At 38.5% G+C, this 19484-nt stretch overlaps 1 protein-coding gene across 2 annotated transcripts in view; it reads left to right on the forward strand.

Moving 5' to 3' along the window:
- Positions 1–1213: 1213 nt before the first annotated feature.
- The window catches only part of gnai2b (guanine nucleotide binding protein (G protein), alpha inhibiting activity polypeptide 2b), a 45630-nt gene continuing 27359 nt past the window's right edge, over positions 1214–19484 (forward strand). Inside the window, exon 1 of one of the 2 annotated variants that reach the window (XM_056388306.1) lies at positions 1214–2105. In XM_056388306.1, coding sequence (XP_056244281.1) covers positions 1988–2105 — 118 coding nt within the window. In that variant the 5' untranslated portion in view covers positions 1214–1987. Of the gene's footprint in view, positions 2106–15405; positions 15588–19484 lie in introns of those variants that run through there. The other variant, XM_056388315.1, reaches the window with a different exon arrangement.

Consider the following 19484-nt stretch of genomic DNA (forward strand, 5'->3'; position numbering starts at 1 on the left):
TTCTGGTTGTTGTGTTTCAGTGCAAATGAACAAATCAGACATTTGCGGTTTTTCAATGTGTTGCTGTTAATTTGTTTGACATTTGATGAAATTTAACAGACATTTACACAGTTGACCATTGTAGGGATATATATAAAGACACACTCGCACGCACACGGACACACGTGCGTTTGTACATGGTTTGAAAGAGTTGGTCTATACCTGGTCAATGTCCTTATAAGCTTTGTTTACCAAAACACACTAAACCTGAACTTGAGGTCATCGTGATCCCTGACTGCTGACCTTGTTTTGTGAACACACCACAGATTTTTACTTTAACCCAGCAAAACCAATTGATTTGGATTTGTTTACAGTCAAACTGAAGACAAGACATAGGTTCTATTAGTATATTTCTGTCGCTCTGATCTGGATTTCACTGCTAATATCTAACAACACAAAAAACAAATGTAGCCTACAGAATATGTCCAGCGGTCTCTTTAAGCAAGAAAATCTCAACAATCGTCAACAGTTAAATGGCACATTAGAGCTGAATTTGCAATAAAACATTTTGCATTTAACAGCATTATTATGCAATGAAGAGTGATCTGGAGCATTCTCTTATCAGCATCACACTGTGCTTTAGGAAAAAATACTAAAAATATAACCTCAATTTAGGACTGCAGAGTCCAGATGCAACTGAAGTTTAAAAATGACTATAAATTAAATTATGGCTGAATAATGGAGGAAACAGTTTTAAAAGGCAAAAATCGAATTTCCTCTTAGATGAAATCAATGATTTTTTATAGCATAAAAGTATGTCTTCTACTCAATCTTAGAGGATCACATTTAGGCCTATATTTATTATGGGCATCATTTTTTTGAATATTTCCCATTTTACTTGAAGTGTATTTACATCTTTTAACTGTTTGAAATTATCTGCTTTTATGTTTGCTTTGTGTAATGTGCTGTAAATCTTAGAGATTGTGCTATATAATGAAGTTTATTGTTTAGCCTATTATTGTTATCTCTTTATGGCTTCACAGAGTATATGGGCCCAGTAACTGTCAACTCGCAGAGGAAACAGGTAGGCCTGTGTCCTTTAGGCGGCGCTGTCCACCAACTCTTAAATCGGCCTAATTATGTGCCAAATATATAAACATGTGTCAAAAAGGCCCGTTTTAACCATTTTAACAGCCGGTCCTGCATCACTACAAAGACCAACCTGCTTCTGCACAGTTCGACCAGTCATTGAGAACCTTTCAAGTCCACCATATAATGTTGTGTTTGTCGTCTCTGAGTCTGCACCCATGAGAAGCGCATGAAGGAATGAAGCTGGCACAGCGCCCACTGCAGTCTGCACATCACCGCACACTCCTCGAATCACGCCTCGCTGGCTCCCTCTCTAATTGCAGCCAAACAAGCGACAGCGGAGGGCTCACCTGTTTTAATTGAACTATCGCGACAAGTTGTCCAAGTGACGTCGATGCGACCGGACGACTGCTTCCAATTGTCTCGGGGAGATCGGAGGATTTCCGCGCGAGCCTAATTGAAGCGCCGGAAAAAAAAAAAAAAAGACTGCAGCAGTCGCGCGACCGAGGGACGCGCCGCTCACCAGGCCGACGACACAAGTGAGGCAGTCTGCAACGGAGCAGCAGCGAGCGAGCACAGGCATCTTCAGCCTGTGTGTGTGTGTGAGTGTGTGTGTGTGCGTGCATGGAGGCAGGACAGAGGGCTGCGAGCGCCTCGACATGGACCACCGGTAACAGACTCGGTGTAGAACAACAAATGATTCTGATGCAGCTGCTTCATCTGTGAGCTTCTTTTTAGCAGAAACATTGACTTTTAACGTGCGGGTAAAAACTCTGGTCTCTGGTTTTCCACACTGCCAGTGCTGGAAGCAAAGAGCTGCTCCAACGTTTTATTCCTGGCATCGGCTGGCACGCTGAGATCCACCAGCACTGAAACCTCTTTTTGCGCAAGTGGTCTGTGCGCCCCTGCGTTTGGAGCCATGGGTTGTACAGTGAGCGCCGAGGATAAGGCAGCCGCGGAGAGGTCAAAGATGATTGACAAAAACCTCCGAGAAGACGGAGAGAAGGCAGCCAGAGAAGTGAAATTGCTGTTATTAGGTAAGTTACAGCAGGAGATTGCTCCTCATCTTATATTAAACATTAGAATTATATTTGTGTCTGCAGAAATATTTCCACAGTTTTGGAGCAAAATTCTCTAAAAAAAAAAAACCCACCTGATTAATGATTATAACCTGGTCTGATCAGTAACCAATCAGCTCAATATGATGCTGTGGTGAAAATAAAAAAAATAAAAATGTGCAAGTACTTTCTAAAAATAAAGTTTGGAATTTACCAAGCGTCAAATCATATCACAAACTACCACTTAGGCAGCAACAGGGGCATCAAACCACACAAATTTAATCCTTCATATAGTGAAGACAGGGGCCTGTGCAAATCATATTAGCTGTGGCACAGAAAGAGGCCATTTCTGTGCTTATGCACTGTGTCTAGTAATCATAGTGAAACACTTCCTGTTATCGTGTCATTAATTAGCCAACGCAAGTGTCTTTATACTTGGAGATAAGTCAGATACCATCATGTCAACATGCTGCACAACAGCAACATCTCAGAGCTCTGCGCTGGATTCCTGCCCAGAAAGCTTAATCCAGTATATCAAACCTGTGGACCAGGACTAAACATTAACAGGGTTACACTTCAGCACCACTCTGAAATACACACCAGTCTCTTCTCACAGGAAAACCAGATTTTATTGAATAGACTGAAGCACGAAAAACACACGCTATCTTCTTTCTTCTTCTACCTTTCACTCCTGCGTGTACACACACACACACACACAAACACTCACACTCACACAAACAACAAACACACGCACACACACACACATACACACACACACACACATACATGCACACACACACACATGCACACACAACCTCCCACTCACTACCAATTTCTCACTTTCCCCCTTATCCAATTCAGCTGTGTTTGTTTGCCGTCATCTTGCTCTCGATTTGTCGTTCTCCTTCTTATCGTTTAAACGTGCACACAGACAGAGCTCAGCTGACCAGGAATACAATGTAAAACTCAAGGAGGATGTCTGTGTGTGTGTGTGTGTGTGTGTGTGTGTGTGTGTGTGTGTGTCTGTTTGTGTGTGTGTATGTGTGTGTTTGTGTTGTGGGATTGAGTGCAGTGTGCGATGGAGGTGGGTGGCTGGGTGGGGTTGGATGGGTTTCATCTCACTGTGACGAGCTGTTAATAGAGGACAGGATCCAGCCAAGTGCAGGAGAGCTGCTGGTTGTTAAGTTTTGATATCCTGAAGTCAGGAAGGCTCACTTCTTAATTATCAGCCTTGAAAGGATTCTGATGAATAACACAGTGCTATGTCCTTAAATTCAACCTTCAATGAAACTGTTTTTTTTTTTTCTTTTTTAGAGAAAATTTTCAAAAGAGCTGAGGGGAAATCAAGCAGTGTCTGCAATCTGACAGCTCCCAATGTAACTGAGGCTTTTATTCCACATGTCCTCTCATTAAATACAAACTTGTCTTTATGTGCGTATTTAATACGCAACAAAACGCAGTAACATTTCGATGGCTGATCCTGGCCCCCTTTTCTGCTCGTCATCACACACAGACACACACCTTTTTCGATGGGAGGTGTATCTATGAAACGTTGTGTGTATAATGTCAACACAGTAGAGCTGTTGTTAACAGAGGGACAATAAGATGACAGTTGACTGACATCACTGTGAGCCAGCAGAGCAGAAGTGACGGCAGCTCATTCAGCGCCAGCAAAACATCATTTAAAAAAAGACTATATAGAAAAAAGAAAAGTGGAACTAGAGATACAGAGGCTTGGAGCGACGAGTGTTTCTCAAAACATTTGAACATGTCACAGTTGGAAAATCAGAGGTGTGAATTATGAAATTAATGAAGGCTGAATTCAATTTAGCTGCTTTAGTTTTGGGGCTCCTGGCAACTTGTGCGCGCTGGCCCACTGTCTCAGTGTCATTGATCACTCTTAATGTGATTATGTACTTATGCTTTTCCTATTATGATTATACAGAGGATATCACTAATCTCTGAGACATTGTGTAACATGTTTTGTTGTCCATTTTCTTTTGAAGAAATAGATGCATACACACAACGTGTGTAGTTGAAAGGTTAAGGTAGGGGTTAGTAAAGCCTTTTAAGTATAACAGGTTTATTCATTTCTTCAACTTTACATTGTTATTGTCACTCGACAGATGGCTTTTATTATCGATTCATCTACCGGTTATTTACTTGATTGTAAAAAATGTCTGCCCCAGTTTGCCAAAGTCCAAGATATAAATATCTTGTTTTTCCCTGATAAATAGTCCAAAACCCAATTGAGTTTAGTATCATAGAAGTGTGAGGGAATCAGAAAATATTCACATTTGAGAAGCTGAACCCAGAGAATTTTGACATGTTGTATTAAAAAATAATGACTCAATTTTATTAATCAGTTACCAAAATGGTTGCGGTTATGTTGATCAATTAGTCATTGCATCTTTAATACTGTGATGATATGATGATTTGAAAATTCTCTTGTCCAAAATAATGATTCTGGGTGAATTTTAATTTAAACAAATGAGTTCAAATTAGTTATTAAAGTTACAGTGTTACACCTATGAGAGTTTGATTTTTTTCAGGTGTGTACCTGTATTTATTTTTATAGGGTCTCATCAGGTATTACTATATATTACGGGAATGATATTGAAGCTGGTCTGGATCCCCTCTGTCATATTACAATACACACTATAACCCAGCTGGGCATGTTTCTCCCTGGACTTGTTTTCATGATCTACCTCAATCCTAAATTCAACAGCTATTGATTATTAATGTGATCTGATTTGATAAAATCTGTCAAATGAGCAGCACTGAATTCCCATTTGGTGAAAGTTGAGCATCTGGTTACCAACCAGTAACGCGACAGCAATAAAGAAACAAAACAAAGGTAACCGATGATTTAAGCGTCACATTGATGTATGTCAGAGAGCTAGCGGTGTGCATGGGCCCATGCTTTCCCAGTCAGCATAAATATTTCACAAAGTGTCCAGAGGAATCATATGACACAGATTTTGACCATGGTTGGTTACATACGTGACTATTTGTTGGCCAGTTGCCACGGAGTCTTGTCACTCCAGGAAGTCGCCGCCCGACAGCAACAGTTTTGACACAGGAGGACATAATGTAGATGACATAATGGTTGTGTTTGTCTCAGTTGTGTATGAGAAGATACCGAGTTGTTCTGGCAAAGAGAAGATGAGTAGCTAGTGAAGCATGAAAGGGGTGCATCGAAATCTTTTAATGGCTTTGCGGCTTTCGGCCAATGTTTTTTTTTTTTTTTTCCACCATGAGTTCTCAGGGGAACTAAAAAGCCTGTTCCCTTTTTTCCTGCAGAATGAGTAAGTTTTGCCTCTGCCAGCAATGTTGTTTAGTCCACAAAGTGCATAATAAACCAGATTACTCCTTAGGTGATGTACAGCTCATGGTAAGTTTTGAGTGAGGACTGAGGACGGACAGTGAGAAACACATCATGCTTAGCTGTATCCAGACATAAAGAGCTTTCCCTTGTCCTTTAACTGGCTGCACTGATACATAAAACCATATTCCTGCACAAGACTAAAAAGAAAACTTGACAGCCCAATAGAAAAGGCTTCTCTCACTGCTCTCAGTGTTGCAAGAAAACACTGATTTCACCATGTTGCACCATACTCGAGAGCACTCTGTGTAACTGACTGACTAGATGGCACGTCTTTATCAGTGTTGGAACCAGGAACAAAAACCCATGTTGCATAAATCTATGATGCAACATCTCAGGCAGTGAGGATCACCAGTGCTGGACATCTATACCTACTGATGAATCATTCTGACACATCAGCACTTAAACAGATACTTATAATAATTAGATTTTGTGAAGTAGAACTTGTAAATCGCCTGTTCAAGGAGCTTAGGTTTGATTCCGGGAAGCCACTTAAAGCTTTCATTGATAGACCTCTCCTACTTGATGATGAATGAATATTGCATTTGCATCTTTACTAAGCAATGTCCTTTAGTTTAGGGTAGTTGAAGTCCTGTCAGACTGCAGGTACAGCCTCCACCAATCAGACAGTAGGGCACAAATCTCTGTACCCTGAGAGGAGAAACCCAGGGCACAGAAAGCCCTCAAAGCTTTGTATGCTTTTCTCATCTGAAACTGTGGCAGTTGGACAGTAAGAAAACTGTTTACAAAGATTTTAGTGACTAAATGAAACTGAATCTGTAAAAACAAAGAGGACTAAGGGATAGTTACACACCATTACCTGTGGAAATTACACCATTGAGCTTATTGGAACGTTTTAAAGAAGTTGTAATTGTGGCTGCGATCAATGACGGCCTACTGAGGCGCATCCCTTTTTAACAAACAAGTCTATACTAACTGTCGTGCAGTACGCAGGAAGTATGGAGCTTCAGAGTAGGAAGACAGCCTGTCTAGCTGGTGTATTTTCAGGTCCTGACTGTGTAGCAGTGGTAACACTATTCTGCAGCCAAAAGCAAAGTACACTCACTGATTTAGGTGCAGACAGAAGTTTCAGCCATTAGAGAAATGAAAACAATGAGTTTTTATTTTTTTTTGTTCTGAGAAGTGAATGTGGAAATGTTGCAGTTGAGTACAAGATTGTTACCCTTCACTCAAGCAATATATATAATCAAGCAATATGATCAAATTTAGGATAAAAAATATGATTGCATACAAATCTGCTTCTTAAAATGAGTATTCCAGTATTCCAGTCATCAGGTTGATTTTAAATGTTATAAATGCTTACAATAATTGTTGTTTCAGCACATGTAGAGCCATAACAGTGAATGAAAAGGGAATTTTACATTTATAAGTATCTCAAGGGGCAGGATACTGCTCTTTCTGAGGGACAGTTTCAGTTTCCCTTTTGCCCAAAAATGTTAAGTTAGGATATATATATATATATAATATATATATATATATATATATTTTTTTTTTTTTTTTCCCAACTTTCCTTTGAGCTCCCCTTAAATCAGCCTCCACTGCAGCTTATCTCTAATTCCTGCCCCGGGCAGACGATAATAATAGTGCTTCACAGACATGACTCACTTCTCATGACAGAGAGAAGGGCTCAGGGTGAGACTGTCTATCCAGAGATGACAACTTCACAACTACCCACAAACTGAAAGAATATACTTATGTACTGTTAGTCATGTCTCTGGTGAATACCACTAAGTCCTCAATAAATGCATGTGTATTTATATGCTGAACTAGCAAGAAATGGATCCTCACTCACTGCAGTCGTACTCTGGACGCCGTGTTTACTTTGATGTAGATGTTGCACCTTTTTACGGATGGTAATGGCGGAGAGGTGTCGGTCAGCTTCTCCCCGTGAAGAAAGTAAAATGGCAGCAGCAGAGAGTGGAAGAGTGACCTCAGCTCAGAGAGGTATCAGAGGCGATTCAAGGATTCTTCTTAATGAGGCGGCTTGGCTCAGGGTCACAGTGGACTAATGAGCAGGGGGATGGCACATCTTTCAGGCCTTGTGTATGTGTGTGTGTGTGTGCGTGTGGCTGATTTTTGGATATGTGAATGAGATAATCCGTGCCTATCAGAGACAGTGCGTACATGTCTCTCTTTTGGTTGATATAGAGGTGAAGTGAGTTCTGAATATTGAGGCAGTATGGTGGTTTATGAGATCCTGGAAGGGTGTAAAGTTTGGCATATGTGGACAGGAGTATTATTCAGGGTTATGTGTTTACGATACGTGTGCAAAAACCCTTCCTCTTTACATTTTTACAGCTCTGTTTTATTGTCTAATTTTAAAAATAAATGAAAACTGTCAGACAATAGATCCATTCAGATTTATGTATATTTCACATTAGACATTACATTCATTTCTTCCAGCTTATTTTGGGCCTGCGGAGCCCGTCACTCCCAGCATGCTTTAGTTAAATCCAGGAGAACACCTTGGCCTGTCTACATACAACACACACTATGTGCTGATGAGTCACAGAATTAAATGCAGAAAGATATACTGATATGAATATAATGAACATTATTGTAACAATGGAAAACTGTTGTGTTATTTGTAATAGCATAATAAAACAAAATGTCATGTCCTTTAAAATGTAATTCATCACAAATAGAGTGACTGCTGTATAATCATTTAGTACTGGAGCATTGTTCCTTGTCTTTCTCCAATGTACTGAGAAAGTATTCCTCCACATACTGATAATGAAAATCTCTTCTCTCAGATGAAATGCTGCTTGTGGTGTAGATTGTGCAGAGGTGGCTGCTTTCTGCCTATTCATCGCAGCTTCTCCACAGTTTATCCTCACAGCCTCGGACTGCGTGTATGGAGGAGGGTGAATTAAGATAGTGCCCCCAGTCCTTTGTGTGATTTTGGAGTCATTTATAAAATGTTCTGCATTTTCCGTCGCCGCGGTGGGAGGAAATTTATCTGTTGACTTTGTGATACCTTCAGTTTGTTATCCAGCAGCTTCTGCATTCCCTGAAGTTATAGTTGAAATTATGGTAGTAGGGAGCTATGGTTAATTAAATGGCACGTTTGTCACAGCACACAAAAATATGCAAAATAACAGTCTGCTCCAGAGTCTATTCTCAGTCCTCATCTTGCATTTGGTGCTGATGACAAACCTGATCCTTCCCCATCTTTCATTTTCCAATCACATTTCCATTATCAGCCCCATTCATAATTCAAGGAGCTTCTTTTATCTCTTTCCCTCCTCTTCTTTTCACATTACACTCAGCCTCTCTCGTACAGTAGGTGAAGAGTGGTAGAGGGCCTCAGCAAGCAGCAGAGTCTTGATACGACCAAGACTCATCAACATGTTTGTTACTTGTGTCAACATCAGTCCGTCGCATTAGTTACACTTGACTCCGAAGCCAGTTGACGTATAGGAGGTGCTGGGTGTAATTTGGTATGACCATGACCTCCTAATTGGTTTTGCAAAAGAACCTTGTCAGTTTGATGGAGGGTTGAGAGTTGTGGTGAGATAAAGGATGAGAGACAGAGATAATAAGCAGAGAGTGAGGGAGAGACAAGGCGATGCCACAGATTTCTTTATAAATCCATGCAATTGCCTGAAAGATAAATCTGGCCTAATTAAATTGAAATATTTAAGAGCACTGATGAATTAATCAACAATATCAAATAATTGTTAAATCTAAGCTTGATCCGGGGTGTATTCACAGAGATATACAGCTGCAAGTGCAAACATTTCACAATTAGATAAAGCCTAAATATTTATTATTATTAACTTAATCGTTTAGACTATACATTTACTAAAAATTTGTTGATATGTTGATCACCAAAGTCAGAAAATTCCAAAGATATTCGATTTACAATGGTAGAAAACAGCAGCAAATACTCACGTTTGAAAAGCTGGAACTAGATGATGTTTTTGCTTGATAATGGATTAATAGTTAATGATGGTTTATCAAATCTTTTCCATTCCATTTCAATTGACTAATCTGTTAATGGAATAAACATTAAATCATACATCAAAGCTGTGCTATGTAAATTAAAACTTTGATAGTATTTAATATAGTGTTCACCAGTTGAACCCTTTATCAGGATGCATATTTGTATCCTAAATAGGTCATATATACCAACTCTGAGTCCTAGACTGTACACAAAATGTTTGCCAGTTGGAAAAGATGCCGGGATACTTTAAAGGGCAGGGGCCACATGAAATGTCAGTGTGATCAGCTTTGATTTATGGAACCTCGCCACCGACATTTCGGTGGCGAGGTTCCATAAATCTCGCCACCGAGATGCAAAAATAAATAATCTTATAATAATATAAATCTAACATCATACAAATAATAATCTAGCTTTTCAGTTGTTTAGAAGTGAGGACTAGGGAACGATAGGAGAGTTTCACCTGTCCTATTTGGACAAAGGCCTGTTTAAACACCGGGGACGTTCTTTACCGGCACTCTTCCTTCCTGTCTACGTTTTTGCAGGAGCAATTAGTCTACATTACCTGCATCACCAGCTGCTGCTGCATTAAAGGTCACTCCCTGATTTGAATCTGAGTTGATTCCTGGCATAGTCATCAGCCCCTCCCCTCCACACACACATTCATAAATTCATAAAATATACAATAGTGATCACTTAGATATCATAGCCCTGACTGAAGGGAACAACATGTACTTGTTGTAATAAAAGTCATACTTCTAAACACATAATACTAAACAACACCTAAACTTTTCAAGTTGTAAGGAAAACTCATAAAACAGTTTCCATATGAGCCAATGAAAAGGCAAAAGTATGATATCGTTCCACAGTGTGAAGCACCTACTGTACATAGACGCACAAAAAAAGTCAAGATAGAAGTCTCAGTAGCGTCGGTGATATAGCCTCCACATTAGTTTCCAGGATGGCAACACTATAATGAGGCACAAGCCAATGAAAGATGTGACTTGCGCCCACGTAAAGACAGGAGTTGCATTGCCAGGATGAGCGCTGTGTTGGCAAGTCAGTGTCATCTGCAGGAAAGCAGGCGGCACCTGCATTGCAGAGCCACTATGGTGGTGATTTTTTGTGTTTGAAGACTCAACAAATAATGTCTTCACTATACGTATACCAAGGCAGTGGAGAATCCTGATTTTGAGAGATTTGTAAGTGTGTGCATTTGCATCAGAAAGAGCAGAGACAGTGAAAGTGTCATTCTAGATTAACTCAGTGTGTTCAATCTTTTGGTGAATGAAGTTAAAGTAGTTTAGCCCAGTGATTCTAGCTCACAAAGATGAACCAGTCTTGTCTCCATTCCTCTGCCTGGTTGCTATGGTTATAATCATACTGAATGATATGCTTAACATTTTTTTAACCTTTTTCATTCTGCACAAGCAGCAGCCACCAAATTTTTTTTTTTAAATCTTTTTTTTTTTGTTACCATCATACTTGACTGTAAAAGAGGTCAATACTTAGTGCTATTTGAAACAGAATTGTCCAATATGCAAGGGAAAGGATATTAATATTTTGGCCTCTGTCAAAACAGCTTAAAATTAAGGTTTTGGTAGATGGACTTTATTATTCTTCCTGCGAAAAATTGATAAATTCTAAAAATACTTCTCCTACAGTTCTCTGACAAAAACATCCAGCTGTTTCCAGGTGATTGAAAGTTCAATATTGACACTGAGAGAACAATAATCCTACATCTCTGATTAATGAATATGGTACTCTCTTTTGGAGCTTATGAAGCTACTACAGGGCGCAGGGCATTATTTCTTTTGACTGTATCATAGATTAAAGGGTTTTCAGAGTTTTCAGAAGTTTGAACTATTTCTTAATTTTTTCATGCCATCATAAAAATAAAATGTCATACAGTAGCTGAGTGTGTGCCTTCAAGCCTGAATTTGATTTCTTTATTTTAACTAATTTAATGTTAAGTGTCTTTTAATGTTTAATAGATAGTACAGAGATGGCATTACCAAGAGTCATAAATTATCATTAAGTATCAAATGCTATTATTCCTTATTGTATAGATGAGAGGCATGCGCCACACACACATCATTCGGTTTAACAGCCAATTTTCTCTTGCAGTTTGCGTGATTGTGAATTTCTCTCTCTCAAATTAGTTTATGAAAACCCTCCAGGCTCCTTCCTGGCTGCTATTTTCTTTCTCTAGTTAGAAACTTTCTTTGTAGACTTTAAAGCGAGACTGTGAAACTTTTCAAGTAAGAAATAACAAAGTTTTACTCCCACAGATAGAAAGCAGATTCAATTCAAGAGACTTTGGATTTGGCTGCCACAGTCTATTGGGTCAGGTATGATCAGTAGCTTATGGTGGCTAATGTTAGCTAATGTTATTCCTGGGTAACTGACATTGTTCTTTCACTTCTCTGACCGTACGACGCCTTTCTGCTTCTCTACTGTTACACTGTCGCAGAGAATAATAATATTTGATATAACTTAATATACTTATGTCTTTAAAGTAGAGTTGTTCCGATTCTGTTACAGTAATTGCTTCAGATAAATACTGGATTGGGAATTGGCGAGTACGTGAGTCTATGCACCAATCCGCAATCACGTAATGTATTGATAAAAATTTACCGGAAATCATAAATAAAGCAGTAGCATATACAGGAAGTTGCACTGTGCAGCCATGGTCAACACTAATTCCCTGTAAATAGCGTAATGTTAGCTGCTGGCCGAGCTCACTAATATGACCTATAACCTATAGATTATTGAGAATTATTACATTTTGGCAGAGTGTTTCTGTTTTAACCGGCACAGCTTTTCTAGCCTTTACGACACTGGTCGCATGATGTTAGTCAGCCGATCATTGTGACTTAAGTAAGTAAGTGCGATACACACACACGGTGAGACGAGATTGTAATTGCCACTTGTGGACATAAACATAGACATTGGCTGCTTTTCAGCCAAATTTGCATAGTTTTAATTTAACATTTCTTTTTAATGCTATTAACTTGCAGATAATTCCTTACAACATCAATCATCTTGACACATGCAGCAGATATTAACTGTTGGAAAGAATGGAGACTCTGAGGGGTTTTAGGAATAAATGAAAATAGAAAAGGAAATAAAAAGTCACCAAAATATGACTGAAAATCTTTTTGTAGAGATACTGATGGCCAGATTGCAAATTAACAAAAAAGGGATGACATGATATTGTCCCTCAAAGGCAGAGTGATCCCATTACTGAACATAATGAACATTCCTTTGTGAAGCATCACTTTAATTTACAACCCACACTGAAAAAGGATATAAAAACGTGAAGTATATGAGACACAATTTGAAATGTAGTTCATTTAATGCCACCCCTGTTTAGCAGTTAATGGTGAGATCCAAAGAGCGACAGTACAGTTGATGGTTGGTAGTGTCTAATTTTCATCTGAATAGCACAGACCTGTGCATAAACCTGTTTGACAGTCAAATATTATAACTATGTTGGAAGTGCCTTACCTCCCTCTCTCTTGGTCTTCTCTCTGGATAGCATAAAAATAAAATGGCCATGCACGTTTTGTAATTGCTCTACTTTGTTTGAAAGTTCATGCTGGACCTAATTTGGTTGGATCCACTCTGAATCAAGGTGCCGTTAATTTGATAGTAACTCATAATCGCCGAGTGCAGGAGTCAGGCTGCGAGAGATCTGAATATCATTAACAAGAAGTTACATCTAGATAATGAACTGCACTCAGCCTGATGTAGGTTTAGAAATAGATGTTATTTGGCAAAGAACAAAGTTATTTAGGCTACTAATTTATTCATGATCACATTTCATCATCTCTCTAGCCTCTGTCTGTTAGCTTATTATTTATGCTGGTTTCTCTTATCATATTGTTTTGCAGACACAGTGATTTCTGATGTTAATTGTGCTAGAGAGGTGTAATATGCTGTTTGTGTTGCGTTGTCTTGCTGTAATTTAAAATTAATTTGTTTTTAAAGCTAAATGGTTGTATACATACCACAGTTCTGATTATGGACAGTTGTTGCCAGTTTGAGATGGTATGAATATAAATATACGAATTGTAAATGAATAGATGAAATTTATTCGTTTGCCTCAGATCTGACTTGTCAATGACTCTTCTTGTTTTGCTCTGTGAAATGAGATGTGAGACTAATTGGTGACATACATCCTTTACTGCTCCCCTCCAAACAACTCACGAATCCATTTAAGAGTTTATTGATCTCCAATATTGCAATTCAGATGAGATTTAATACACACAGGGGCCCATGTCCCCAGATTAATGGACAAGTTAGGTGTTAAAGTCAAAGTAATAAAGTGCTAGTACAGCACACACGCTGTCTGAATGTTGGTTTCTCTGAATAGACCAAGCAAGGTTTATTAGCATGTCAATGGCCTCGAGCTTTAATGTTATGGCATATGTCTCCTCATTTTTCCAGCATGAGAAAGATATGAATATTCAGTTTCACAGTGATGTGATATGATACGCTGAGCAGATGAACTAAACACAGTGGATGTCTGAAACATGCTAAATAAATTTGCATAGAAGAACATCAATGAGAATGATGGAGTGATCATGTCAGTTTCTCTTTTAAAGCACTTTTTAAAGGAATAGTCACTTTCTTGCTGAGAGTTAGATGAACTGTCAAATAAGAAGCTACCACCAGCAGCTGTTTATCTCAGCACAATGACTGGAAATGGCTTAAAAAAACCCCCAGCAAATTGTCTTTTTATTACACCTGGGTTTTTGTTCGGATTACACAAACAAGAAATATCATGTTAGTTAATGAGCTTTCGCTGCACTTTTCTTATCATTGGACAGGAGTCAGACTAGCCGTTTCCAGTCTTCCCGTCTTTATGCTAAGCTAAGCTAACTGGCTGCTGATAGATATGGATATGGAAGAGGCATCAATCTTCACATCTTACGCTAAGTGAATAAGCTTATTTCCCAAAAACTGTCGACTGTAAAGCAGAAGCCATTAGTCAATTAATCCTGCAGTCTATCATTAATTGATGAGTATATTAAGGAATGAATGATGAAGAATCTTAAAACTGTTTTATGTCATGCCAAACATTTACGGTTACGTCTTCTCAAATGTGTGGATTCCTCCTTTTCCTGCTGTCTTATATCATCATTTTTCTGTTGCAAAAGCCAAAAGATACTACATAATAATTCTCAATAATTCTTGCCATTGATCAACCCATTAATGTTGAAATATCACTGTATTAATCAGTAATGGAGATAATCATTGCGGTCTTGTACATAATGACATTATTTTGTGCTTCCTGTGACCTGCAGGGTTTTGTATATTCTATTAATCCTTGATTTTATTGGACACCTTTTATTCAGACCCGGAGAGTCACGGGACTCATGCCTGTCAGCTTTGAAAGTGGGCTTACAAATTAAAACGTGAATAGGTCATTAGCGGTACTGTATTAGTGTATGTGACAATAACAATGAAAAAAGAAGTAATGTCATTGCCAGACATTCAGATGAGCAAATTCCACTGTGAGTCTCCCTATAACCTTGTTTGTCTCTCGCAACTGAGATAAATGACTATTTCAAATGAAACTGACAAAAACAAACAAGCAGATAAATACTATTGATGCTCTCCGCAGTTTAGGTCTGTGTCTCTTCACTGTTCCACCAAAACACAACAAACTGAGGTTAAAAATACAGCACTGAAAAAAAAAAGCTGTTAGTGAATGAGTCTTTGCTTTAAGAGTGTTGTAGTTTTTCTACTCTTGGCCCACGCAAACGTGTGAATGTGTTGATGTTTGTGATTTAGTTTTGGTGAGGCAGTGTGGGGCTGCAACCATAGCAACTAATCCAGTGCATGCACACGCAAGGCCACCCCTCGTTTCACCACCAGCTCTGCCTGGTTCAACCTCCAAACATTTAGACATGTTTTCCAGTTGGAAGCGGCACAATATCCCATTTGTCTCCCAGAATATCAGCCATCAGATCAGCTGAAGTGAAACAGCTGCTGTAATACACAGCGAGCACTTCATGGTCCCGTCGGAATGTGATGAAAACTTATGTTGTTTTAAGTTAACAGATGAACTGTCACCCCACACAAGTACGCAGAACCCGCAAAGGTGAGTTCAATAAATTATGCTGCACGTACTCTCAAAGTTTTCATTATTTTACTGCACTCCTATTCTCACCTGTATTGCATCTTTAAATTTGAAATGGATTCCTGTTTTTTAAACCGATTCTTTTAAAGATAATTTACCTGTCTAACCAAAACTGCAAAAACAAAAGAAGTAGCCTGTGCATGAAAAAACTAATGCCCAACTCTGTGGTGTGCCAGCAGAATGCTGGTTGGTTTTATAGAGTGTCTCAAACACTGCAGCAACTGCCCAACACTCGTGATGTCGCATCTGTTTGCTGATGTGTGTGTGAGTGCATAGAGTATAAGCTGACATGCCAGTATGCAGAAACATAGGGAGGTGGTTGCCAGGAAAACACCAGCTGTGAAGGTTTGATATGTGAGAAATCATTTTCCAGGCACAGTGGATTGATTAGGGGAAAGGTAGACAAGTGCATCCTAGTCTTTACCGTTGTATTTTATACAGGCAGGTTTGTTGCCTTTTTTTATTTTTTTTATTTTGTAATTTATCAAATTTCCCCCAGCAGTGCTCAGGATCAAAGGAGCAGCTTGTGTGCAGCTTCTGTTTCTACACAGTGAATAACCAGTTTTCAGAGTAGTGGACCTGCCAGACATTATTAAGAGATTAAATAGTTTTGATTAGCACAGTTTTGATCAGTGATGACAACCAGATCTTAATGGATTTAAAGTATATTAGAAAGATATGAAACTATATGTCACAGTGTCACAACTATGCATCTTCACACACAGATTATGTTTGTGCACCATCACACAAGATGGACTCTTTTTAAGAGGGAATTTACTTGTGATTCTGGCAGAACAAGAAAGATAAGAAAGAATGAGAGAATTTTGCTTTGAACATGAGCAGAGGGAAACAATCTGGCAGAAATATGTCTGAAAGTGTCTGTTGCTTAAACTGTGGAGATCTTTTTGATTATACCGAACAAATGTAATCGTTTGTTTTAGCTGTGTTTGATAGGTGTCTTGGCTTGTACTCAGTAATAAGTATGTTCAATTTGAATATTGTCCTGAATATTGAATATTGTCCTCTGATTTCATAGTAGTAGTGTTGCATGCTGTATGGAGCTATATATATCCAGAGTGCTTGATAAAAGTCTCTCTGAATACATGGACTGGAAGTTACTGTAAATCTAGACTGGCTCTGGTCTGCTTTGACTGTGGTGCAAGTGTCTAAGCAGTTGTCGAGTATCTAGCTTAACATATCTATCGATATCTTTTAAACATTAAATATCTTAGTTCATTTAAAGGGCTGAAAAAAAATAGGAAATGGATGCTGCTATTCCGTGACAACTGAATGAAAACGAGATGAACGCAAGAACAGCTACTAAATGGACTTTGCATTGAGGAAAATGTTTTCGTCGGACAGCAGCTCTGGTGCATAAACGACTTGTTGTTCCCTCTTCTTGCTACAAACACAACAGCAACATCTCTCTCTTCCATCGTCTGTTTACTCCTTAATGCTGAACAAGGAAGGAATATCAGTTTTTCAATTTCTCTAAAGAGCTTCCACATGTCAAGTGTTGTTATCGGTGATCAATACACATTCACTTGATTAGCATAATTAATATGGACTAGCAAGGCTGAGGACATATTGATTCTGTTATAAATGATCCAGCTGATTGGTGTACGTTCTGCCTGAGATCTACCTGTCACAAAGTGTGCAATCAGCTCTCCTGACAGATGTGTTGTGTGCTTCTTAATCAACTGGCTTTCGCAGATCTAGCAGGGAAAAATGGGAGATCGTCTTTCAACACATTAATCCTATTGAATAGTTAAGATACACACGTTCTGTGGACATTATCCCACATTGAGAATTAAGCCTCTCTTCCTCTCTTTGATTGTAGCCATCAGATAATCAGTAAAACCTTCCCGAGAAGTCTTCAATTGCATGGTCAATAATTCTATTTTTAATTACAACAGGTCTTAAATTTTGAGATTATGTTTACATAGATCCATTTGAAATTATATCGACCCACTCTTGTTCTACATTCCTGAATGAAAAGGGTTTTAAATTCTCTTTATCTAGGTCTTAAAGTGTTCAGACACCCTGAATTATTGCTATACTCTCAGCATTGTCTGCTCCTGTGGTTGTTAGTGTCTCTGTCTGCACTTATGGAACAAATGTCATGAAGTACATGGGAAAAGACAGGAAAGTCCACTTTATAATAATATATTCAACTCAGTACATTCTGAATTTGGTAATATATGCATTTGCCAAATTAGCTAATTAATTTAATGTTGTTTTATTAATTTAAGCCTATCTATAAATTCCCCAGTCTTTTTAATTTTAAAGCAATAAAAAAAGATGTGTGAGTTATATAGTTTTTAAGTAAAAACCTGTTGTTGAAAAACAACTCAACAAGAAAACAAATGATTTGTAATGCATGTTTCAAAAAAATTTGTTATTTTGAGATGGTTTGATGCCAATTTGACCTGAACTGTGTTACATTACTGAGAGTAAATAAGAATAAGCTTCTCTTGAAGGTAATATGAGCCTAACATTTTGCTGTCTGTCAGTGTGTCTGAGCCAAGGATTGAGCTTATGATGAGACCACTGTCAGACAGCTATTCAAGTAGAAATCTCTCCCCTCCCCTCCAGCTATTTCCATATCAAATTATCTTCGTCGCTCACTTATTTTTTTCCTCTCCAGCATCTGCAGTGTCATACCTCAGGGATTAGAGGTTTGATATGTGTGGATCCTCACAAGGGAACTGACTGTTGTTAAGGTGTTTGAAGGAAACTTGATGGATTTCAAAATTGACTAATGGCACACACTTATTGCCACAGCAAATGAAATGTAATAAATCTCATTTTTTGCTTACCAACGAAATGTGTCACATAGATTTAAGTCAGTTTTTTTTTCAAGTTTTAGATGGTATTTTCTTCTATAAAGCTGCAGTGTAGACTACATTTGACATTGCAGAAGTTTTTTAAATGAAAAAATGAAAAACATTTTTATATTTTACCTGTCCATACAAACTTTGAAAAACGTGGAAATGAGCCAAACATTTAATGAGCCAGATATTTTCCTCAGGAGCTGAGGGCCCAAACAAGGTCTTACTGGACTGGCAGATAGGAAGAAAGAGGACCCTAAGGGGAGTCACTGTAGCATGTGCAAGCATTTGATTACATGTTACCCGTAAGAAGTTGAAAGCTCAAACAGTTTTGAGCTTTGAGCTTTTAGTTGCAGTGAGTTGCTTTTTAGTTTACTTTAGTTTTTGGGTTTTTTTTTGTAGTGCACTTTCTTTCCTTTAGTGTTCCTCTAGAACACGTGGGCCCATTAATAAAGACACAGGCCATTTAGTGCAATATCCCTGGTTCAATTTCTGCTGTAGACTTTCAACATTCTTATCCCATATAACCCTGGAACTGCCGTAAGTGCTGGAGAATAGATATGTCAGTTATTTAGCCAGGGGCCACACTTTCCTTAGCTCAAAATATAATACAGTCTTAGTACTCATCTCAGCTTTATCTATATAGCACCTTACATACAAACATGGAGCCCAAAGTGCTAGCAATTTTCCATTTCAGCCAGTGCAGCAGAGATCAAATTTGAGTCATTAGGTCTTTTTGTGCAGCACTAGTAGCACTGAAATATAAAGGAATTAATGTTCCAAAGATGGGTGAGAAAAAAAAAGAAGTCATTTTTGATATGTTACCAAATATAAGAAGCAGGGCAGTTCCACATTCATAACTCATCCTAAAAAGTCAGATCTCTATGAAAAACTCCCCACAAATGATCTAATGTTGGCAGATAGACATTTGTTGGAAATGGCAAAGTATTAATTCAGACTCCTTATCTCTGGGATGTTATACATTTTCAGAGATCGAGCACTTGACATCATGAAGTCACTTTCTTAA

This window comes from Seriola aureovittata, chromosome 2 (assembly GCF_021018895.1).
Source record: "Seriola aureovittata isolate HTS-2021-v1 ecotype China chromosome 2, ASM2101889v1, whole genome shotgun sequence".
Taxonomy (NCBI): domain Eukaryota; kingdom Metazoa; phylum Chordata; class Actinopteri; order Carangiformes; family Carangidae; genus Seriola; species Seriola aureovittata.